At 42.6% G+C, this 25,533-nt stretch overlaps 1 protein-coding gene across 1 annotated transcript in view; it reads right to left on the bottom strand.

The window, feature by feature from the left end:
* Positions 1-21,085, bottom strand: part of MATN3 (matrilin 3) — a 33,358-nt gene extending 12,273 nt beyond the window's left edge. The window contains exons 1-4 of the mRNA XM_063919231.1: positions 20,807-21,085; positions 14,485-15,054; positions 4,565-4,687; positions 468-590 (exon numbers count right to left, since the gene is read on the bottom strand). Coding sequence (XP_063775301.1) covers positions 468-590; positions 4,565-4,687; positions 14,485-15,054; positions 20,807-21,047 — 1,057 coding nt within the window. The 5' untranslated portion in view covers positions 21,048-21,085. The remainder of the gene's footprint in view (positions 1-467; positions 591-4,564; positions 4,688-14,484; positions 15,055-20,806) is intronic.
* Positions 21,086-25,533: the final 4,448 nt, after the last annotated feature.

Here is a 25,533-nt window from a genome sequence, read left to right as displayed (position 1 = left end):
CCTTTTCATGGACTACGATTGGAACGGTAATCTGTGCCGAGCGAAGCGAGGCACTGTGCCCGAAGCATGGCGAGCGAAGCGAGCCATGCGAGGGGAAACGGTGCACTAATTGGTGTTCCCGGTCACTCTACAAAGAAAACGACACCAAAAAAACATAAAAAACTCATGTCGACCTTTTTTCATGTCCACCTTGTCGACCTGTTGTCCATGTCGACCTAAGGTGTGTCGACCAATTGACGGCGACTTAAGGTGTGTCGACCTTTTTGTTGTCGACCTGGAGTCCCAGACCCGTTGCAGGGACGTGCAGTGAGTGGTATGTTGATAGTTTTTCAATCTTCTACATTATGTGGTGCAGTGTAAAGGAATGTTACATATACATGCTGACGCTGTGCAGAAGACAAAGAAATGTGGAAGCGCGGAAGCAAACACACACAGAACAAAAGAACATTATACTAAGACTCGCTTACGTGAACAGGTCTTCTTGTCTGGATTGAGCGTGTACCCAGTAGAACATTTGCATAGATAATATGTCCCAGTTGCCACACAGATATGTTCACAGTCGTGTCTTCCAGGGGCACATACATCTACACCTGTTATAAAACAACACTTTGAGAAGTTTTATTGTAAGATGCTCCTTAACTTTGTACAAGGATAAAATCTTTCCACCACCTGATCTCCACTAGGGATGGCCATCGACCATCAATGATTCACAATCATCTATGGCTTATTGAAAAACCAAAAAATACACACACCTGGCGCTTTGATTGACTACAGATGAAATGCTGCAATCCCAAAAGGGTCCTTGGTTTTGACCCTTATTATGGAACCACAAGAAAAAACACAAAACTGGGAATGCGCAATTCACTCTGATATGGATATTTATTATCACATAAAATTAATCTTTTAAAAATACATACAAACACATATATAACTAGATGCCGGCCAGCATCACATAAAAATAGTGATATATAAGTTTAACCAGTATATTACCAATAGGTCTAGTAATTTAATAACATATCACTTGGTTCTATTGTATACCTAATATACCTCTTATCTTAAATTTTACACACTAAAAAAACCAATGAACCATTAGTGACTTTTTTTTCTGGACTATGGATAGTATCACTTCAAGTAAATTTAAAACCAACAAATGTCCAGCGCTTTTTTATGGTTTTTAGCATCCAGCAATGCTGGGTATTTCTTTCCTTTTTAATGGCCCTCATTCCGAGTTGATCGGTCGCAAGGCGAATTTAGCAGAGTTACACACGCTAAGCCGCCGCCTACTGGGAGTGAATCTTAGCTTCTTAAAATTGCGACCGATGTATTCGCAATATTGCGATTACTAACTACTTAGCAGTTTCAGAGTAGCTCCAGACTTACTCTGCCTGTGTGATCAGTTCAGTGCTTGTCGTTCCTGGTTGACGTCACAAACACACCCAGCGTTCGCCCAGGCACTCCCACCGTTTCTCCGGCCACTCCTGCGTTTTTTCCGGAAACGGTAGCGTTTTCAGCCACACGCCCCTGAAACGCCGTGTTTCCGCCCAGTAACACCCATTTCCTGTCAATCACATTACGATCGCCGGAGCGAAGAAAAAGCCGTGAGTAAAAATACTTTCTTCATAGTAAAGTTACTTGGCGCAGTCGCAGTGCGAACTTTGCGCATGCGTACTAAGCGGATTTTCACTGCGATGCGATGAAAAAGAACGAGCGAACAACTCGGAATGAGGGCCAATATTTATATTCTGTCCCAGCATAAGATAAATGTCTCGATCCAAGCCAGAAAAGTCTCTCTCCTCAAGTGAGAACCATCCACATTCGATTAAACACTTGGAATCACCTTAACCCTATTTCGGGCTTCTGCCGTTTAGCTAAGCAGATCATACATGATAACGCCTCTTAAAAGCAGGTATAATGTTCCACTTTTTCAGGGTATAATACTGTGCCTGTAAGGTGTTCTTTGGACGATCGCTCCCGGCTAGTGTAGCCTTATCTGGAGTCTCCGGGTTCTCACTGCGGCGTAGTTATATTCTCAACCACGGTGGAGTTTCATATGCCTGCGGCCGGCCGGCCCGTTAGTGTCTCCGCTGCTATCTCTTGTGACGACAGACGCGTTTCTCCGCCTTCCACTACATCGGCGGCTTCCTCAGTGTCAGATGACACTGACACTGAGGAAGCCGCCGATGTAGTGGAAGGCGGAGAAACGCGTCTGTCGTCCCAAGAGATAGCAGCGGAGACACTAACGGGCCGGCCGGCCGCAGGCATATGAAACTCCACCGTGGTTGAGAATATAACTACGCCGCAGTGAGAACCCGGAGACTCCAGATAAGGCTACACTAGCCGGGAGCGATCGTCCAAAGAACACCTTACAGGCACAGTATTATACCCTGAAAAAGTGGAACATTATACCTGCTTTTAAGAGGCGTTATCATGTATGATCTGCTTAGCTAAACGGCAGAAGCCCGAAATAGGGTTAAGGTGATTCCAAGTGTTTAATCGAATGTGGATGGTTCTCACTTGAGGAGAGAGACTTTTCTGACTTGGATCGAGACATTTATCTTATGCTGGGACAGAATATAAATATTAAAAAGGAAAGAAATACCCAGCATTGCTGGATGCTAAAAACCATAAAAAAGCGCTGGACATTTGTTGGTTTTAAATTTACTTGAAGTGATACTATCCATAGTCCAGAAGAAAAAGTCACTAATGGTTCATTGGTTTTTTAGTGTGTAAAATTTAAGATAAGAGGTATATTAGGTATACAATAGAACCAAGTGATATGTTATTAAATTACTAGACCTATTGGTAATATACTGGTAAACTTATATATCACTATTTTTATGTGATGCTGGCCGGCATCTAGTTATATATGTGTTTGTATGTATTTTTAAAAGATTAATTTTATGTGATAATAAATATCCATATCAGAGTGAATTGCGCATTCCCAGTTTTGTGTTTTATCTATGGCTTATGCCTGATGTCGAATACTTTTGCTGTTGATGGGGGAGAACCAGATTGTTTCCCTCTATCGAAGGCACAACACACCCAAATGTTATTTTTGTTTTTACAAGGTGCTGGCATCCATAAAGCCCAGCCCCAGGTTCTGATTGGCCCATGGGCCAGTCAGTCAAGAACAGGGATGACCATTGTTTTGGTGAAACCATCGATGGTCATCCATTGCCTAGTTGGCAAACATCGATGGCCACTTGCCATATCGCCATTAATGGAAACCATCAATGGTAACCAAACTGATGGCCATCCCTAATCTCCACAGTCCGTGTCATGTGACCATGCACCCACCTACTTGTCCCAATTCCCAAAGAGGAAAGCTTGGATCATATAAAACATCCTTCATATACACAAGTTTATCTCAAACATCTACTGTCACTAAAAGCAGCTTACATGTTTAAATATGAGGCAAGCCACGTTTTAAATGTAGCTGCCTGTAATACAAGAAGGCGTAACTATATTTTGCCCTATTGGTTCTCTGCCACATATTTCAGTTTTGTCAGTTGTAATTGAAAATAATCTACATGCAGACAGGTTAACCATACCAATTTTTGTGGGACATTCCCATTTTTGTGTCTCGCGCAGGGGGGGGGGTAGAGGAATTGCAGTTGGGAGGCTCCTGTAATTCAATGCTCAATTCACTGTAGAAGGAGGGACAGGGGGCATGTCAGCAGCTCACATAGCGCTGGGCTTGCACCCTCAGTGATGAAAATGGGGTCATGGCTTACGTTAGCAGCCTCCCCGTGAAGCCACGCCCCTTGTTGCAGGCCACACCTCTTTTTCAGGCACAATGGCAGCTACGCCATGCAAAGAGTCCCGCTTGCCACTGTTCCAATGTTGGGGGGTATGAGTGAACCTGTGGCAAAAAGCGGAAAGTTTTAAAAAACTATGGGGGTCATTCCGAGTGGTTTGCTAGCTGTTTTCGGTCGCAGCGCAGCGTTTAAGCGAAAAAGCGGCTTTTCTGCGCATGCGTATGTGATGCAATGCACACGCGCGACGTTATTTCACAACGGCCGATGCAGTTTCACACAAGGTCTAGCGAAGCATTTCAGTCGCACTGCTGACCGCAGAGTGATTGACATGAAGTGGGCGTATCTGGGTGTCAAATTACCGTTTTCAGGGAGTGATCGTGAAAACACAGGCATGCCAGGAAAAACGCAGGTGTGGCTCGCCGAACGCAGGGCGTGTTTGTGACGTCAAAACAGGAACTGAATGGTCTGAAGTGATCGCAAGCGCTGAGTAGGTCTGGAGCTACTCTGAAACTGCTCAAAATAATTTTGATGCCGCTCTGCGATCCTTTCGTTTGCACTTCTGCTTAGCTAACATACACTCCCAGAGGGCGGCGGCTTAGCGTTTGCACGGCTGCTAAAAACAGCTAGCGAGCGATCAACTCGGAATGACCCCCTATATGTGCTAGCTGAATGCACACAGCTGAGTCAGCCATTTTGTGTCCACAGAGAGCATGATGATGTGCTAAGTTCCTAGTGGTCATATATACTAACTACTAAATCCACAAAATGGCTTCCTCCATTGTCTGGAAGTGATATTACATCCTTACGTGAACAGGTCTTCCTGTCTGGGTTCAGAGTGTAGCCTTCCCGACACTTGCAGTAATAAGATGTCGCTGTTGCTGCGCAGATATGCTCACAATCGTGTCTTCCTGGGGCGCAGAAATCCACACCTTTAAAAAAGACCATTAGCATTACATACATGCAACAAGATTCAGGATGTCTGGAAAAAGTGGTCAAATAAAATCATTTGTTCATTGTGATTCCAAATAACTGAGCACAGTGATTCAAACAATGGAAATAGTACAAAGAGAGAAACAGAGAATGTGACGGCAGATAAGAACCACTTGGCCCATCTGGCCTGCCCATTTTTTGTTACCATACTTTTACCTCAAGATCTAATGCACATATAAATATAATACAGTATATCATTCTAAAAAGAATAATGGCCCTCATTCCGAGTTGTTCGCTCGGTAAAAATCTTCGCATCGCAGCGATTTTTCGCTTAATGCGCATGCGCAATGTCCGCACTGCGACTGCGCCAAGTAAATTTGCTATGCAGTTAGTAAGTTTATTCACGGCTTTTTCCTCGTTCTGGCGATCGTAATGTGATTGACAGGAAATGGGTGTTTCTGGGCAGAAACAGGCCGTTTTATGGGTGTGTGGGAAAAAACGCTACCGTTTCCGGAAAAAAACGCAGGAGTGGCTGGAGAAACGGGGGAGTGTCTGGGCGAACGCTGGGTGTGTTTGTGACGTCAAACCAGGAACGACAAGCACTGAACTGATCGCAGATGCCGAGTAAGTCTGGAGCTACTCAGAAACTGCTACGAGGTGTGTAATCGCAATATTGCGAATACATCGTTCGCAATTTTAAGATGCTAAGATTCACTCCCAGTAGGCGGCGGCTTAGCATGAGCAAATCTGCTAAAATCCGCTTGCGAGCGAACAACTCGGAATGAGGGCCCATATGCGTTCATGATACACATTCAGTAAGTGGTGGTCAGTTATGAAATAGAAAATATGGCCATACAGAAAATGTATTGATGTGCGGCAGCGGGTAGCAGTGACTGGAGGGGATATGCATCAAGCTTTGGAGAGAGATTAAGTGTAGACGTTGTCCAAATCAAACAATCAGCTTCTAACTGTCATTTCATAGACTGTGCTAGATAAATGACAGAAGAAACTTCTTTAATTAAACTGTCTCCAATGCTTGAGATATCTCCCCCATCGGACCAAAGACACAGTTCAATGTTAATCATGTCAACATGCCACTTGACTGGGAACTGGAATGTTGGTCTACTCTACTGGGAGTGCCTGTGAGACTAGGCAAGTACTGTATGTCTCACCTACATTATACTACTGAAATCTGATTACTGAAAACTGTTTAATGTAACCTAATTCTGTATATACTTTAATGACCTTTGTTGACACCAAAGTACAGCCCCCAAAAAAGGGCATATGGAGGACAATGTCCGTAATTAATTACACGCGAACAAACTGAAATAGAACGGCCCAGACATTGCATATACCATACAACATAACAGCTATATAAAAAGTGTAATTTGAAGAAAAACAAAACAACCTTAAGGTGTGTACACACGGTGAGATAAATCTATAAGATTTTGACTATATAGCCAAAATCTTAAGGAAAGTTGGTGCGCATCACAAGATGTTAGGCAGGTTGAGATACCGATTTGATCCCGATGTGCGTCCCGTGGGGTCGATATCGCAAGGCTAGATAGACTGTGCAGGCAAGTCAATCTTGACTAACTAGTACAAATTATAGTCAAAATCGTACAGAGACAAAATCGTAAGTACAGATAGTCAAAATCTGTGCTATCTGGGCTCTGGGGGAGTTCAAGGGAAATCGCATATTCAAAATCGGGCATAGCAAGGATCTCACCGTGTGTACACACCTTTACACTGAGCAAGAAGTGGCTGACAGTTCAGCAATACATTACAGGTTGAGTCTCCCTTATCCAAAATGCTTGGGACCAGAGGTATTTTGGATATCGGATTTTTCTGTATTTTGGAATAATTGCATACCATAATGAGATATCATGGTGATGGGACCTAAATCTAAGCACAGAATGCATTTATGTTATATATACACCTTATACACACAGCCTGAAGGTAATTTTAGCCAATATTTTTTTATAACTTTGTGCATTAAACAAAGTGTGTCTACATTCACACAATTCATTTATGTTTCATATACACCTTATACACAGAGCCTGAAGGTCATTTAATACAATATTTTTAATAACTTTGTGTATTAAACAAAGTTTGTGTACATTGAGCCATCAAAAAACAAAGGTTTCACTATCTCACTCTCCCTCAAAAAAGTCCGTATTTCAGAATATTTGGATATGGGATACTCAACCTGTATTTGTCAATAAATTGCACATAAAAACAATAAAAACTCAAATACAATCAAACACAATCAAATCACCGGAATGTCACACCTCTGCTGAGCGGTATGTTTCGCCCTAAGGCTGGATGTGCTTGCAATTCGGCTACGGGTTTGCTCATCTCTACTGTATAGGCAGTTTAGGCTCATTGCCTAAAGCGGCAGTGATCGGGTGGAAGCATATAAGGCCTTCTAATTAATTAATTATATTTCTTCTTTACTTGAATTATTCATTTTTGTTTTTCTACTACTTGGACTGTATCAACAACACATATTTCTAAAGATAGGAGTGAGATGAGGGGGTGGGAGGGAATAATGCTCTATAATCATTGATTTAATGGAGATTTCAACCTTCAGAGAATTCTACTATCCAGACAGATTCATTTATTTGATTTGTCTTTGGACACAACAACAGATAAGCTTATGTCTGAGCATTGGATACATTTGTATCTACACGAGCAACAAAGGAGGAATAATGACAACCCTAGGATGTCAGATCATTATTAATTCAATTGTTAATAACAATAAAGTTGACATAAATGATGGAAACAAGTCCAATAGGAAGAATAACAGGACATGGTTTAAATTTAAATCAATATTTTTTTCTCCATTAGCCATAAGAAGACATAAAGTGATTTCCAAGTTTGTGCAGTTCTTAAAAAACTTCAGGATGACACCTCCCTAATTAAACCTGCTGACAAGGAATGTGGAGCCATGATCCTTGATAAGGAAAACTGTACTAGCAAAATCTCTTTTTCTGGAGTCATGTCTATGGGTCCCACTGGTTTGTTTCAGAGAAGTGAAAGATCTGTTGGATTCTCCGCTTACCAGAGAGGTAATATCCAAGGAAGATTATCACTTTCCTAAAAGATGGAATTTACGAGACACAGCATGACTGTCTTCTGGGCTCTATTTTGTTTATTCTCACCCACAATTTTATTTTGTTAAACTTTTTTTGCTTTACAGACACTGGGGACGGCCATGGGTACCAGGTTTGCTAACTTATGCATGAGTAGGCTTCAGCTCCCTATGGAGTGAACCTGCATGGGCTTTATAATGATGATCTTTTAATTATTAATGGGAAAGATTGTGTCGATTTAACTTCGGAATTTGATGAACAGTCAAATTCAAACACTTTTGAAGTAAATTTTACATAGACTATTCTATTGTTATATTCCTGGATGTCACATATAGGGGGGAATTCAAAAGTTTGAAAAGTCAGTTGGGTGTCTGTTTTTTACTATCTAGTAGACAGGAAAAAAAAGACACCCAACCGACTTTTCAATCATTTTAATTCACCTGATAATATCAGCACGGCATAATAAGATTATTTCTATCAATGTCAATCAACCATTAGATTCTAGCACTTTTCTACACTATAAATACACTCAGCATAGACCTTGGATAGAAGATACTCCCAAAAGGACAAATAAGGAGATTAAGGTGCCCATAAACCGGCTCCAAACTGTCAATTTTCAAACACATGCCAGTTAGGAGCTCATTGGCTGGAGTACCATTTATCAAATGTAACAAGTGTTAAACAGCTAAAACTCATCGATAAATGGGCCCTTATGACGGAAATGTTCCTTACGTGAAGATTATTTACAAGTTGATACCTGAGAGTTAATACAGGGGTTACCCAGGCAAATTAGGGGCGTCTACATAAGAAAATGCGTTCGATGAGGAAACAACGCCATACTGCATTGAAGTTTAATAATAAACTATGCCATATAAAGAATTATTAGTCTTATTACTTTTGAGAATTTTAAAATATTGGGGGAAAAAACCCTATATCCTTGAAAATATTATTGGAGAGAAACCCTGCATTGGATTTAAAAATAAACATAAACATTTTTAAAAGTTTCTTGCCCCATTATTTTGAAAGTACCTGAAATAAGCAGACTAGGGTTTTTTCAGGTTTGTTAGCAAAGCTAAAGAAAGCAAGCATCTAGGCAAAACCATGTGAACTGCAGGTGGGGCAGATATAACGTGTGCAAAGAGATTTAGATTTGGGTGGGTTATACTGTTTCTGTGCAGGGTAAATACTGGCTGCTTTATTTTTACACTGCAAATTAGATTTCAGTTTGAACACACCCCACCCAAATCTAACTCTCTCTCTGCACATGTTACATCTGCCCCACCTGCAATGGTTTTACCCAGTTGTGTGATTTGTTTGGTTTGCTAACAACCTGAATAAGGTCCTACATATTTTATAGATACCCATGAGATCATTTGGGAGGTATCGCTGTAATAAACAGGTATATCTTACATATGTTTAGAGTGCCTCCAACAAACATAGGCCCTGATTTGAACGCAGTGATGATGTCAGATGCAGGGGTGTGATGTTTCTCGTCTGCGCACAATTCGGATTTACACTGCGCATACATTCTAATTTGTATGCATAGAAAGTTGCAGTACAAATTTTGACACATGGTAGCAGAAATGTATAGGGCTTTAATGGGTGGTGACTGGGGAGCAACAGGGTGTGTCTAAATAAATGTACAAAGTTGTGTCTTACTGTCTTATGTGAGTGTCACGGTTATGTTGCAGTCCCATAATTTCAGATACCTCCACTTTAATAAAAAGGCCCTTATTTAGTTATGTATACACATTTGTAATTTCAAGTATATACAGGTTGAGTATCCCTTATCCAAAATGCTTGGGACCAGAGGTATTTTGGATAACGGATTTTTCCGTATTTTGGAATAATTAGATACCATAATGAGATTTCATGGTGATGGGGCCTAAATCTAAGCACAGAATGCATTTAGGTTTCATATACACCTTATATACACAGCCTGAAGGTAATTTTTGCCAATATTTTTTATAACTTTGTGCATTAAACAAAGTGTGTGTACATACACACAATTCATTTATGTTTCATATACACCTTGTATACACAGCCTGAAGGTCATTTAATACAATATTATTAATAACTTTGTGTATTAAACAAAGTTTGTGTACACTGAGCCATCAAAAAACAAAGATTTCACTATCTCACTCTCACTCAAAAAACTCCGTATTTCGGAATATTCCGTATTTCGGAATATATGGATATGGGATACTCAACCTGTAATACATATAGGGGTCAATTTACTAAGATGGGAGTTCTATTTAAGATGGGATGTTGCCCATAGCAACCAATCAGATTCCAGGTACTATCTTCTAGAAGGTGCTAAATAAATGAGAAGTAGAATCTGATTGGTTGATGTGGGCAATATCCTCCTTAAATAGAACTCCCATCTTAGTAAATTTACCCCATAGGGGTATATTCAATTAAAGTCGGATCCATTCCGACATGTATTTGTCGGAATGGATCCGACAACCCCTATTCAATCCCATCTTAATTCGACTTTTTCAAGTCGAATTGAGATGGGACGCAGAGGAGGAGAAGGGGGACGAGCCGCGGGTGGACAGCCGGCGGGCATACAGGGAGATCAGCGCTACAGTAGCGCTGCAGCAGGATGTCACTCAGCCGCCCGACCTCACGGCAGCTTCCACCCGGCAGCTTCCACCCGGCTCCAGCAGCGTGCTGGAGCCGGGTGGAAGCTGCCGTGAAGTCGGGCGGCTGAGTGACATCCAGCTGCAGCGCTACTGTAGCGCTGATCTCCCTGTATGCCCGCCGGCTGTCCCCCCGTCTCCCTGCGGCTCCCCCGCCTCTCCTCCTCTGGGTCCGCATCTCAATCCGACATCTTTTTGATGTCGGACTAAGATGGTCGAAAAGGGGGCTAAAACCTGTCGGTTTTGGCCCCGTTTTCGACACAAGCACGTGGATCGGCAGCTATTCCGCTGATCCACGTGCTTTTCGACAAGTCGAATTCATCGACTTGTCGAAAAATTTAGGGATATATTGAATAGGTCGAATCAGGATTCAACCTTAAAAAGTCAAAAACTGCCGTCTTTTCGACAGACGGCAGTTTTCGACTTCAATTGAATATACCCCATAGTGTTTGAGATGGTTGAGATGTAAGAAAGTCTGTTTCTTTCAAATTTAATGCTCATGTATGTGCAAAATGTATCTTTCATAGCCCTCCTCAGACAATGAGGAAAGTATCTGTCCTCAATACATAACGGAATGCTAACACCTCCTGGTTATGAAGGCCCAGTGGCAGAATGAGGCAAAGGTTCCAAAACTCCCTCTGTGATGTGATATAACAACACTTTTCTAATTGCAAACCATAATATCAATTAAAAAACTGATGTTAAAAAACACCTTTTATTTAGACCAGGTCATTGCAATGGGAATATGTCCCTCTACGCTTTACACCTCTGTATGTCCCCTCTACCAGAGCCAGCCCTAGGCATAGGCAAACTAGGCAAATGCCTAGGGTATTTGGTATGCCCAGGGGCACAAGCAGCTTCTGCTGATTAAAATGATATGCGGCATGCCTATATTCTGTGTGTGACTGCGGCTGTATCTGCATACGAAATGCTACGTTACAGTGTATTCCTGGAAATCACTGTAACATAGCATTTTGTATGCAGATACAGCCGCGGTCGCACACAGAATATAGACATGCCGCATATCATTTTAATTAGCAGAAGCTGCTTGTGCATCTTAGCCACATAGTAATGCAAATAAGACGCATTTTCATCAAAAAAATGTGCCGACATTAGCAGATCTGCCAGATGACTCACACCAGGAATCTCCTGCTGCATGGCGTATTGAGAAAAGATGTATGAGGACACATACGTATACAAGCAGCGCCATGTGAGTGCTGTGTGCAGGTGGATTGGTTGTGCAGTAGTGTTCGGCATATGTATAAGGGGCATTATGTGTGTCATGTGTATAAATTCATTAATAATGTGCGACAAATGTGTAAGGAGAACTATGTTTATAAGGACATTAATAATGTGTGTCATGAGTATAATGAGAAAACCTCTTTATATCAGGCGCTAATATTAATTGTTATAAAAAAGCCCTTTTGGATATAATAAAACTCAGCTGCAAAAAGTTAATGACCTGGGGTTAACAGGTCAAATAAATTACACTGGACCACCCAAGTGCAATTAACCACAGAACTCCAATTTATAATAACTCTTGCGCTATAATTATATAATTACAAGATATGACTGACAAGAATAACAGACTCCTATTAAATTAAAAATATATTTAATATTGTATGAATTATCATGTATCATAAAACAAGACCGGTCTTAAAAGTTTAAACATCAAAAAATGACAAGTATATATACTTTCTAATAAATGGAGGTGGACTTAAGCATAATCTGTGCACAGAAGTGTAAAAACAAGCTCTATAGCTACTGTATATGACTTAATTAATGAGGTCAAAAAATTTAATCAAGTGTAGCTGCTGGTAAGACCCATATATTAATTGTTTCCAATAGATAGTCACTTTGTATCAAAGTTCTTTAGGATATAAAAATCCAACATATAACGATGAAATGAATAAGAGCCTTTTGTAACCGGAATTTTACGTGAGGTGAGAGCAAGTGGTATCAGCAGAAGTACATCCCGACAACCACCACAGTGGCTTGTAGCTGCGGGGAAAACGGCACCTGCAATGGCGCCCGCTGTGACTTAACCTGCTCAGTCACGATGCTCCACGGGTATCCACCTCTACGTGCCGTTTGCAGGCACCGGTAAGCGGCTCCTCTCCACTGAAAATCAAATGACCAGGCAGAAGAATATTACAGCCGGTACGTGATGCGGGTCACGTACCGGCTGTAATATTCTTCTGCCTGGTCATTTGGTCTTGTTTTATGATACATGATAATTCATACAATATTAAATATATTTTTAATTTAATAGGAGTCTGTTATTCTTGTCAGTCATATCTTGTAATTATATAATTATAGCGCAAGAGTTATTATAAATTGGAGTTCTATGAGTATAATGAGCTCTACTGTGTGGCATAAAGTATAGAAAGGGCACTACTGTGTGACCTAATGTGAATAAAGAGCAATATGGTGTGGTGTAATGTGAATAAGGGGCAATTCAGTGTGATGTGAATAATGGGCACTACTGTGAGGCATAACATTTATAAGGTAAAGTGGTACTACTGTGTGATGTAACATGAATAAGGGACACTATCTTATGATAAAACGTGAACAAAGTTGCACTATTGTGTGGCATAACATAGAAAAGGCACTACTGTGTGGTCTAATGTGAATAAATAGCAATATGGTGTGGTGTAATGTGAATAAGGGTACTACTGTGTGATGCAACGTGAAGAAGGACACTATTGCATGATATAATGTGAATACAATTGTAGTACTGTGTGGCGTAATTTGAATTGGCGGTACTAATGTGTGGTCATGCCCCTTCCCAGCAAGAGCACGCCCCTTTTTGGGCTGTGTGCCGAATGTGCATACTGTTCCTATTTAAAATATAGGGGGTAGGAGGACCAAAATGAGGACTGCTATGGGTGAGGGGTGACGGTGCTCGGAAAGAGTTACAGAGTCAGAGGCGGAACTTGCGGTGGTGCTAGGGGGCACCAGCCAAAATCTTGCCTAGGGCATCATATTGTCTACCCATATGAACATGACCACACTTGTAGTGTCCTGATGATGGAAGAGCAGACAGAGTTTTACCTTGTTTAGCGTTAGAGTAAATGTGATGGAAAAAGAGGCTCTGAGTCTACTGGCCAGAATTGGGACTGTATTGTAGAGGACACTAATGGACTCTGCATGGTAAAGTGATAATGAATGTGCTCTTTAGTATATACTGGTCAATAGAATCCTCTGTTTTGTATAACAGTCACTAGAAAGTGCTTTGTGTCATCTATATCATATGCTTGGTTCTGCATTTTCAATTGGTTAGATTCATTGGTGGTCATTCCGAGTTGATCGCAGCCAGCAACTTTTTGCTGCTGCTGCGATCAACTAGTCCACGCATATGGGGGAGTGTATTTTAGGTTAGCAGGGCTGCGATCGCTTGTGCAGCCCTGCTAAGCAAAAAAAATGTAAAGCAAAACTAGACCAGCCCTGGACATACTAACCCTGTGCGATGGATCCAGCGATGATGGGCCCGGCTTTGATGTCACTCCTCCGCCCTCCGTTCTCCTGGACACGCCTGCGTTATACTCACCACTCCCCGAAAACGGCTCCAAACGGTTCGGATCCACCCGGGCACGCCTCCGTCCTGTCAATCTTCTTTGCGGTCCGTCCTGCGACCGCTTTCTTCTTTAGACCTTTGTCGCCAGGCAACGTCGCGCAAGTGCACAGCAGCTGGCGTGCATGCGCATTCCGCACCCGTTCGTACCGCAGCGATAAACCGCTGCATGCGAAAAGGTCGGAATGACCCCCATTGTACTGTACTTCAAGGCAGTTATTTAAAATTGAAATGGGTCATATATTTTATTGGCTGCGTAAATCTACACCCACATCAGCGAAAACCATGCCCGCACTTCTAAGTTCAAGGGCTTCCCATGTCAGTGATACACTACTGGCAAAATAGTTTTTTGCAGTTCCATAAACACTGGACAAAGTAAAAAAAAATATAATAACTGAAATCTGGTACTATAAAATACAAAAGTTTGGAGAGATATCCCTGACAAACAGATTTTTGACTTGGTCATGGGGGTTAAAAAAACTAACCACAAAAAGATTCCTTAAACTTTGAGGTCAGCTTTTCAATGACTCCATAAGTCTCCACATAAAATACATGTTCCTCCAGGGGTTGGCTTGCCATGAGTTTAAGAGACTGCATATCGGCCCTATCCACTCCCACCGCATAGATCTGTATTCCAGAGGCCCGGGCCCTGGCAGCTACATCTTGTACCCTGTCTTGGGGTCTGCCATCTGTGACAATGATGGCTACTTTAGGAATTTGTTGAGATATGTGGCGTGCTCCTGACTCCTCAGTGAATGCCTCCTCAAGTGCTGCCTGTATGGCCAGCCCAGTCATGGTGCCAGTGGACAGTGGGTTGATCAAGGAGACAGCATTCTTCATTGCAGATTTATTGAAGTAGGTCTTCAGGAGGAATTCCGTCTTAACTGTGCTAGCGTAATTTACCACCGCCACGCGGGTAGCCCGTTCACCCGTGTCTAGGGTGTCAATCATGTCTGAGAGGAAGATCTTCACCTTCTCAAACTCTTGAGGGCGGACACTGCGGGAACTGTCAATTATAAATACCAGATCCATAGGCCGGCTCTTACAGGCAGTTTCTGTGGAGGTAATAGCACAGAAATACATGTAAGACACAGCCAAAACTATTGAGATCACAGTTTTTTAACTAAATAATCCATTAAAAAGAAATAATGTCCTTTAACAGTCTAGAGCAGCGTTTCCCAACAACAGTCCTCGGGGACTCCTGACAGTGCATGTTTTACAGATCTCCTAGTTGGTGCACAGGTGTAGTCATTACTGGTTGACAAATTATAAAAGATCCACAGGTGCTGCTAATTTGTTCACTTGCGATACTGAGGAGATCTGTAAAACATGCACTGTCAGGGGTCCCTGGGGGCTGGAGTTGGGAAACACTGGTCTAGAGTAATAAACAGGGCTATGTCCGTAGCATAAATACTCAGTAAGTGTTAGGAATGTTACACGCAAAATAAAAAACTGTGTTAGGTACAATTGGGATAAACTAACTTTATGTGGGGGAGATGTATCAAACCTAGGATCTAGGGGTGACTCCAGATAAGTTGGCTGTCAATTTAGATATTTTTCATATGTGCTATTATCATGTAGTATAACAATAAGCAATTATATGCCCCAGAGTGGGTGCCATGATCATGTACCGTTATGTACCACCAGTATCAAAGAATCCTTGCCGAGGCCTGGTGACTTAACCATACCTTTGCAACGGGATGCAGTTAAGTTGCTGACGGTCAGGATGCCGGCGGTCAGGATACCGACCGCTGACAATTCCGACATCCGAAATCACACCTAACAGGGGCTATTCCTACTTGTGGGTGTCCACGACTTCCCGTGGCAAATGCAGCAAGCAACCGAGCCTGCGGCGTGGCGAGCTCAGCGAGCCCGCAAGGAGACTCTTTGCGCTCGTCCCGCTGCCAGCATACTGACGGGCCGGATGCCGTTGTTGGTAAACTGAGGGCCAGCATCCCGGCCGCCGGTATATCAACTGAACCCCTTTGCAACTATATGTAACTAAGATCTCTGAATTTTCTATTATCATGTAGTGCTCAAGTTTTATTGCTGGTGTGCCGGGGGAAAACTTTTGGTGTGTTGGGGGAAAACTTTTGTATTTTTTTTTCATGATAGTATATGTCCTTTCCTATGAAGCTGTTCATATTTGCCGGTACTCATGTGACCCCACGTCTTCCACTCCAGATGGTAAAGGTTTATCACCCCAATGTATTAACTAGGTTTAAGGAAGGACACTAAAGAAAAACATAACTAGGTGGCACAGTAAAAGGGCAGTATCTGGCAGATGATATAGCCAAGGCTAATAAATATGAGCTTGCAAGCAACAGAACTGTCATAAGGATTATAGCATTACATCCGCACTGGACTGCTGGGATAGTGGGCAGACTGCACAGGTATTCTGTCTGATGAAAGAGTTATCTGCATACAACAACAGTATGGGTGATACTGTATAGATGGGCCAAAGTCAAGACAGAAAAGAACAATGAGATCCCAAGAAATAAAACCAAGTAATCCACAAGTAAGAGGACACAGTAACAGAGATTCATCTTCTAGCAATGCAGAAACTATAACCGGCACAGGTGTACTAACCTAAATGCTAGTTAAACTTTAAGCCAAGGACTAAAGCCCGAAGCATTCTTAATCAATGAGAATGGCTACTGGGGAGGTAAAGGCAGCCTGTGAAAACAAAAGTAACCTGCATGGGTCTCCATGGCAACTGACCCAAAAGCCAGAAGGGCCACCAGTCTGCATGCAAAACACTAGCATCTGTTGCAAAGAGCTGGTCACAAACCCGCTGAGGACAGTCACTGCTTCTAACACCTCGGACTTCTAGTATTGTTCCAGCAGTTACTCAACTATTGCAGCACTGTTCAGCAACTAAGAGGCTACATTTCTTATTTGGCATTAGAGTCTTTGGTTGTTTTCACAATTAAGGTCTGATCATTATTGCACTTATCCTCTTCCACTGTTGTAGTTCCGCTTTTCTGATCATGTTACTGTGGTCCAGAGCTCCTTATACCCTGATGCTAGTCAGTTATCTTGACACTCTACCACTTGGGTATCATTCTGAGTCCTGATATGGTACATTGAAACATTTTTTACTTGGAACTTCAAGCTGCTGAATCTTGCCCTTTAAATTTGTTTTGCTGTGTGTGGCCTTGGCTTGAATGGCAACCCTCTTGGTTCTGCACAGATGCTCCCTCTATTAACACTTGGATTTGTTGTGGATTAGATGGTGTTTTTTTTTAGAAAACCAGTGTAAAATCCACAGCTACTATTGTATCATGCATAGCTGTAGTGATTTTCTGCCACCAGTTTGCAGTACTCAGTATTGTAAATCACTGCTACTAGTGTGCAATCCTCAGTCCATGTGAGTTTTTGCTGACCGTATGCAATCCTAAACACTTTAAGTTTTTGCTATTAGTGTGAAATAGTAAACTACTGTGTTTCTCTGCTATGTGTGCAATGAGCATAGTGACACTGCTACCAGCATGCAATCTTTGGCTTCTTGAGACTCTGCTACCAATCTCCAATCCTCAGCACGTTATTTATTACAACCAGTGTGCCATTCTTAGCTCCATTTCAATTGATGTGCAATTCATAGCTTTTTGTTGACCCAGGCTTCTGCAATATTTTTACTGCATTTATCAGCTCCTGTGAATCTTTACTGCCACTGTGCAATCCATGACAAAGGAGAGAGGCCACTCCTGAGTATCTGCCCAAACATCAGCTGCTGTTGTGGTGGGAGCTCCTTGCAGTGTGCGTCTAGTATGAGAATTTTATTTTTTATATGGATTATATTAGATCAAAACAAGAAAATTCCAGCAAAGTATTTAGTATGTCCACTGTACTGCACAAAATATTATAAACACAATAATATTGTAAATAAGGGGGCAATCAAATTATATATTGTGACTCCTAAAGGTGTGTAGTTATTACATTTTATTAAGAAGGCAAAGTTTCTTATATTTATTAAAAAGAAAGTTTCCGGTTGCCTGGAAACCTCCCTCCTCTTGGTAAGTGGCTGAAATTATGACAGCAATAGCAATGGTATATATAATTACCAGAGCTGCTGCCACATCATGCAGTGTAATGGGCAGAGCAGAACTGCTGCACATGGCCAGTGGTAGTAGCTTCTTCTACCAAGTATGCTGTGTGTGGATCTGAGTCCTCAGTCAGTGCACTGGACCAGAGAGTAGCTACCAGGAAGAAGAGGCAGGAGCCTTACCATGAGGTGGGAGAATGTGTGCTTAGAAAGTGCATTACTGGTTCTATTACGTTTGTGTATTTATTTATTAGTTTATGTATAACCTTTTCCTGACCACTTATTTATATTATTTAAATGTTTGATACAGCCTATATTAGAGATCATCTATAGTGTTAAATATTAATACTGTATTCCATATACTATCCAGTGTATAAAAAGACCAATGTTTACATTAATGTCCAGGGTTGGTACTAGGTTCTTCTACTGCTCCCCAAGACCCCCACACTTGCTCCAATGTCCTGCAGAGTGGGAGATTGTGGACTGTATATAGAAACCCACCCCCGCGCGTTCAACACGGCTCGCTGTGCTATGTGAATGGGAAGCCAGGCTGATGCAACCCATTTCCCATTCACTCTGTGTGGACGGGCGGCGCTTGGAAATCATTTGATCTACAAGCGCCACCCCCACCTGCGTCACCGTTGATGTCACCAACCTTACAATATGCCGGGTTGGGGACAGCGGAGGCGAGGGGTCTGAGGCAGCTTGCACCCGGAAAGTACCTGTGTACGGCTCCGGGGTGTGACCCGCCGCAGGCGGTCTGAAAGGGGTATAAGGCTATATAAGGGGTATAATAGGATCCAACAGGCGATATAATTCACAGGAGAAGTTTTCCAACTTCGAAGCTGGACTTTGCTAATGAAGGGACTCCGCATTAACCTCACAGGACTGGTAATATACTGTATTCATCTTTTTTTGTTATGAGGTTTGTTTAAAACTGGCTACAGGTGTGGATCAAAAGATCGACAATAAACAGATCAACAGTCAATGGGTCGGCACCATATGTCGACATGCATTTGGTCAAAAAGTCAAGGTTTTTGTGTGTGTAATTTTGGCTACTGGAGGGACCTGTGAGGGCTGTATTATCCATATGGCGCTATTTGCTCACAGCTCATTCATCAGTCCCGTCTGTTGACCCATCAGCTCAATGTAAACATTTGTCTCCTGGAGGAAGCCTGGCCATACTGAAAGCTGCATACTGTCTACACTTCTATATTCTCTTTCCATGTAAAGTCCTATTTCCAGACATGTCTATGTGATAGCTTTATTCAAGTATTACTTCTAAATCCTTAGTGATGATGTTGTGCAGACACCTTTATTGAATGTTTTTTTTGTGTCTTCCAGTGTGTGCAATACAGAAGTCGCACTTTCCATCAGAGTTTTTGCTGTAGTAAAACTGAAAATCTCAAATGAATAAAACAATATATGCAAATGGATTTCAGGATACCGACGCCAAAATCCCACCAGCCGACAATACCGACCGTCGGAATCCCGGCGCAACAGGCCTATTCCCACTGATCGGTGTCCTCCATAGAGTGGGAATAGATCCTGTGGCGAGCCCAGCAAACCACCGAGCCCGCAGTGCGGCAAGCGCAGCGAGCCCGCAAGGGTACTCTTAGCACTCGCCCCGCTGCTAGCATTCTGACGGATGGGATGCCGCTGTCAGAATATTGACAGCTGGCATCCTGTCCGCCGGTAAATAGTATGTATTCCATGCAAATAATGGGTTTAGTGCCGTGTTTGTGCCCAGGAAACATTGAATTAGTGCTGGCATTAGCAACTAACTGCTACACTTGATGCCCTTTAATATTTTGCCTTTGTGTCATATTTTGTGCCACAGAGATCACTGCACTTTTATTCGCACAAATAGTAAAGCCGGTAGCTGAATAGTGGTAACATACAGTATTATATGGCAATATAGAGGAACAGACATGCTTACACTGTGATGTGGGATGCAGTCAATTTACCTCCAATCAAAATCCCGACGGTCGAAATCCCGACAGCAATTGACCGACGGTCAAAATCCCGACATGGACAAAACCCCGACATTTAAAATACCGACAGGGTCAAAATACCGACATGTAAAATGCCGGCAAGTCAAAATGCCGACATGAGTTTTTCATTGAAACCGACTTGTTCATACTTTACCATCCCAGTGGACCTGGAGGGGGAATATAATAGTGTGCCGAGCGCAGCGAGCCATGCGAGGGGACACGGTACACTTATATGGTGTCCATGTCGACCTATGTCGACATACACACACACAAAAACAATTAAAAACGCATGTCGGTATTTTGACCTGTCAGCATTTTACATGTCGGTATTCTGACCTTGTCGGTATGTTACATTTCTGTATTTTGTCCATGTCGGGATTTTGACCGTCGGTCAATTGCTGTCGGGATTTCGACCGTCGGGATTTTGATTGGAGGTATTTCATACCGATCCCGTGATATGTTTACAGGCACTTTAAGGAAACAATAAATGACTTTCTATTTTTCATTGACCTAGTTTAAATGAAAGATACCATAAGGATATACTGAAAAGAAAAACAAAAATATATACAACTGATTCAGTATAAATATTATTTTAACATATATAACAGTGGATTTACTGTTGATTCGTGTGCAAAAAAATAAAGCATCATAAAAGCCACCAGGAACCACTGCACTTTATTCTCTGATGAGTGACTGTCACTGACTAAGGGAGTGTTTTTCTGTCGTACAAGTTATTGGCACGATTAGTACAATGCGTGATGCTCCTACCTGCTGGCTGGTGCACCTGGATTGTCCTGGTCTCAGGCTTGTGGCGGGCATTAGCATTATACGGAGGGCTGGCTAAGATGCCAGCTCTGGGCACTTGTAGCACTGCGCTGCCATGGACCGCAGGAGGATAGACGTAGCTTCCATGGATGGGGTATCCGTACATCCTGTAATGAGTCCCATGCACAACCACCAGCAGAAAGCTAAATGTGCAGAGCACAGCTCTGCCCAGCAACTGACTCATGCTGGAGGACACAGAGAGACGCAGGTTCTGTGCCTACAGAGACAGTGTATGTAGAGAGAGGTCTGCCAGGTGTCTGGTAACCCAGCACTGACCACTGGAATCCCACCCACTCTTCCTCTGCTCTGGGAGAGAAGCCACTCTGCACCTCCCAGCCAGGGCATTGGTGCAGCCAGACAGATACCTTAATATTTAGGTTTTAATTATGTTATTCAGTCAAAAACAGACATGTTAATTAAAATCTTCAAAGGAATTGCTGCATTCCAGAACATCAGTAAAAAAAGACTTCTCCCACAGCACTTGGACTGCAGTACAGTGCAGCAGTTAGGTGAGGAGCTAGGATGTACCACACAGAGGAGACACTGGCCTGGGGTTCGGGCTTGGCAGGACCTTGCCTGGTTAGCATACTATTGACACTTAGAGATTTCCCCCCTAAAACCTCTTTAAGTGCCCCAGTGTCTGTGTCTGTCTGTTATACCCCAGACACGATGCTCTGTAACCTGTGATCAGATGAGACCACTGGCACCACAAGCCTTGGGCTGCAGAACCTACTGTCTATTAGCTTACCTGTGCTGAGGCCTACTACATGGAGAAGATGAGGACTGTCACGTGGACAGCAATAACTATAACTCTGGCAATAACAGAAACATGTTTTGCACAGTCACGCAGATTGACCTGCAGCCCATTCACACGGTGGTCTCCAGTTCACCCACCACAGCTCCATGCCTGGAAGCAGACAGGGGAGTAGGCAGCGCCTAAAGAATGTTGAGGTACCTCTGTGCGCTAATGTGATGCAGCTCGAAAAATATATTGGATATGGAATCACAACAGTTCCAAACAAGACAATATGCAAAAAACAAAAAACAAATATTGAGCTCAAGCGCTCACAAATGGATATACACTTCCCTTAATTTCTTAAGTGGGATGCATCTGGAGATTTTTCCTTCCAATTTTCCACAGGATATTCTCATACATGGAAAAGAAAAACAAACATACACCAAGATCCTCGTGTATTACTTCCAGATAATATTGGAGATCACTCTCTAATACTTCCCTTAAGGAGATATAGTAATATCGGGGAGATCCCCCTTCCAAAACACTTACACAAGTGTGAAGCAAATATCATATGTAAAAATGGTGCTAATAAACCTCTCATTAAGAATTCCCATAGGACAGTTTCAGTGTGTCGGGGGAAATCCTCCTTCCAAAGAACACTTACACAAGTGTGAAAGTAACGTGCATATAGGAACAGAACCTCCTGTGGATGGTCACTCCGTCACCAAATAGAAAAATATCGGGGTTGCCCCCTATGTAAATCACTCACAATGGTAGATATATCATATGCATGTAAGGTGGGTCTTTCTTATCCACTCCTTATATACAGCCACGCACTTTTTCTCCAAAAGAAGATATAGCGGAGAAGATGTTGAAGTATAAAAGATTCTTTTAATAACAAACAGACATCAAGATAAAAGCAGTGGTATTCATACCCAGGAAGGCTAAGGTGGAAATTGATGTTATACAGAAAAAACGGGGCCACGTTAATCTGATCTCCTCCAAGTCTCCCACGGGTAAATCCTTCGGATGCAGGCCTCCCCACCAACGCGTTTCGACCCATACCAGGGTCTTTGTCAAGGTGTGGGAGATGCCAGCATATTCATTCCTTATATACTACCCTAATTAAACATAGATAACAGGTGTGTAGTTTGGGGAAATCTCCAACAGAATCTGTATAGGCATTAACCATACACAGAGTATGCAAGACATTATCTAATACACATAGTCCCGGGCGCGAGTGTCTTCCGTGTTCCCAATACGGAAGTAACGTCACCCGCTCGCTCAGAGTCCTCCTGTGGTTTACGTGGCGTCGTCATTTCCCGCTGCTGAACGAATGTCAAAGAGTCCATCTATACATATCTCCTCCGGAACTGACGTGCGGTCCGTCTGCATACACCCTCCGCTGTAATGCCTCTTCCAAGATGGCCGCTGACACACTTCCGTCCGTCATTCCTTAGGAGAAATGCCCCATTTCCTGTCATTCATCATAACCGATGGTTTGAATATTTAAAGTCCAACATCCTTGGTATCAATGCCTCATATCCCATTTTCTACAACAAAAACGGCATAAAGGCTAAGTGTCCACATAATGCATATGTATATTCAGAAATGAACATAAACAACACATACAGTCCTATACCCTACAACAAAAACGGCATGAAGGCTAAATGTTCACATTATGCATAGGGTAGGGGAGTAGGCAGGGTAGGGTTGGACTCCTCCTTTTTTTCATGCCGCACATTGACTGATCTACAAAATGTTCACATCCTGTGAAGTGCAAATAATCTAGATTTTCAAGCTGTTCTCAGAAATGTGACTGCTCAGCCCAGCAGCCTGGTCCCGTCTCCTCTTCCTTCTACATTCTCCTGACTTGAACTGGAAGTAGCCACCTTAGCCAAACACTGGCACCAGCCCTTGTTGAAGGGGTTCCAGCTAAAGATGACTCCCATTGTATCATTGCAATCTCATCTATGGCACACATAAGAAATGTCTTTAATTACTTTCTCACTAACACAATCATCTAACTTGTCAGGATTTCCTCAAATATTCAGCTATCTACCACTTCCATTTAAATGCTGTGGACACTACCAAATAAACATACTTCCAATTTCTCATCTCTGCTCAGACTTCTATCCCCAAAGACTTTTGCAACCCTCCCAAAACAACTGTCTGGTCCCCATTGATGCCCAAGTTCTTGCTTCCCACTGCAAGGAGAAGACTGAGAAGGATGATTAGGAACCCTCTACACTGAACAATGTTCTGCTCAACTTCTGAGCTGCACCCTCTTATTTTTGATCCCACAGGTAGTTTATAGCTCTCTCCTCTGCGCATTCCAACTTTTTGTCATCAGTGATCTCTCTCTGCTTGTACTGTATCTTTCCACCTATAATCATGGATGTGTTTTTTTACTGCTACGCAAAATAAATATAATTCTAACCCAAACTTTGATTATTGAACCAGCTCTCAATGGTCATGCTTATCCAAGCTTCTCCTGAGGATTGCATACACATGCTGTCTTACCTCATTAGTTTTGCATCCTATGCAGTCAAGCTTGTAACCTGTCAACATTCACGTCTTCATGGATGATATGGCGACATGATGAACTGTTGACAAACTATGCCTGGTGGTCAAGCGGCGTCTTACCTTCCTCAAGATGCTGCAGCAGCTCCAGTTCCGGAAGCAATGTCTCTGCATCGGCGCTCCGGTACAAAAACCCCTTATCCCTAATGATAATGCCGATTATCTTACAGGAAAGAAAGCTATACCTTACACACACTTAGAATACACTTTACCATGTAGCCGCTGCGGCCGCTAAACTCAGTACACACGCTACGTACTTTTTACACTGTTTGCGTACGGAGTCCTGTATCACTGTACGGACTTAGCGTACAAACGCCGCGCTGGGGGTACAAAGTACACACAGCGCGCACACACCCAGAGATACACTTTAAACCTTCACAGTAATGCAATGCAATGATAAAACACTTTAAACCTTAGCAGGGCAATGAAGACACGACACCAATTGTGATTTAACCGCTGGGTTCCAACACCACAGTGGATTATTGCTGAAAGGGGGTTACAATACAAATAATACAATACAATATAACAGAGTAAATGGCTACATTCAATGGTACATACTTGAGTAGATTCGCTTGCGCATCCCGGCCCGGTCCTCAAATAGATAACTTGGTGAGTCTTGTGATGTACCAGGCCAGAAGCAGGCTCTCTTTATACACTTCTTCCAAAAGCAATACAATAGATACTGTAATCCCTTTGTCCTTTGGACACAGGAATGCACTTTTACAGTACAAGAGAGGTCATAGGTCGGTTTGAATAGGTAGGCGATGTCTTTCCCAACTGCTCTTGTGGGTGGTCTCCTCTGGATTCCCGCCGCATACATAATGTACAGTAAATACAGTTTATATCTATATTCTGCTTCTGCACATAACTATCCGCAGGAACATGCGATCTTCCTCAAACCAACACCGGAATGTTACCCTTAAAATACCCTACAGCTGGATACCAAACACCACCTTATGACCTTGTTCTGTCCCCTCCTATTCTGTAAAGGCGAATCCCTTTGTTCTGAAACCATTTAAACTGTTGTTTATTTCATATGCGGTGCAGGGGGACTATGTGTACATTGTGCACTATTTGGATTGAATATGTAATTTGTTTTGATAGCTCTCCATGCGTTCACAAACTCTACCGTAAATACCCATACCACGCGCTGATGCGCAGGACCGCGGGAGCGACCATACGCAAATTGCGGATATATGTGCACGCACGGCAGAACAAGTACACGGGCAGAGGCCATCTGTGTGTGGTTTGTACGTGATGTGTGTACTGCAATATTTTTCGACTTTGACAGTCCACCCTTTGGCAGTCACCAATAACTGCCACTATCTAATCACTAAACAGAAAAATATCT

The sequence above is a fragment of the Pseudophryne corroboree genome, chromosome 4, assembly GCF_028390025.1.
Source record: "Pseudophryne corroboree isolate aPseCor3 chromosome 4, aPseCor3.hap2, whole genome shotgun sequence".
Taxonomy (NCBI): Eukaryota; Metazoa; Chordata; class Amphibia; order Anura; family Myobatrachidae; genus Pseudophryne; species Pseudophryne corroboree.
The sequence above is the reverse complement of the archived record's forward strand: the minus strand, read 5'-3'. Positions and strand labels throughout refer to the sequence as shown.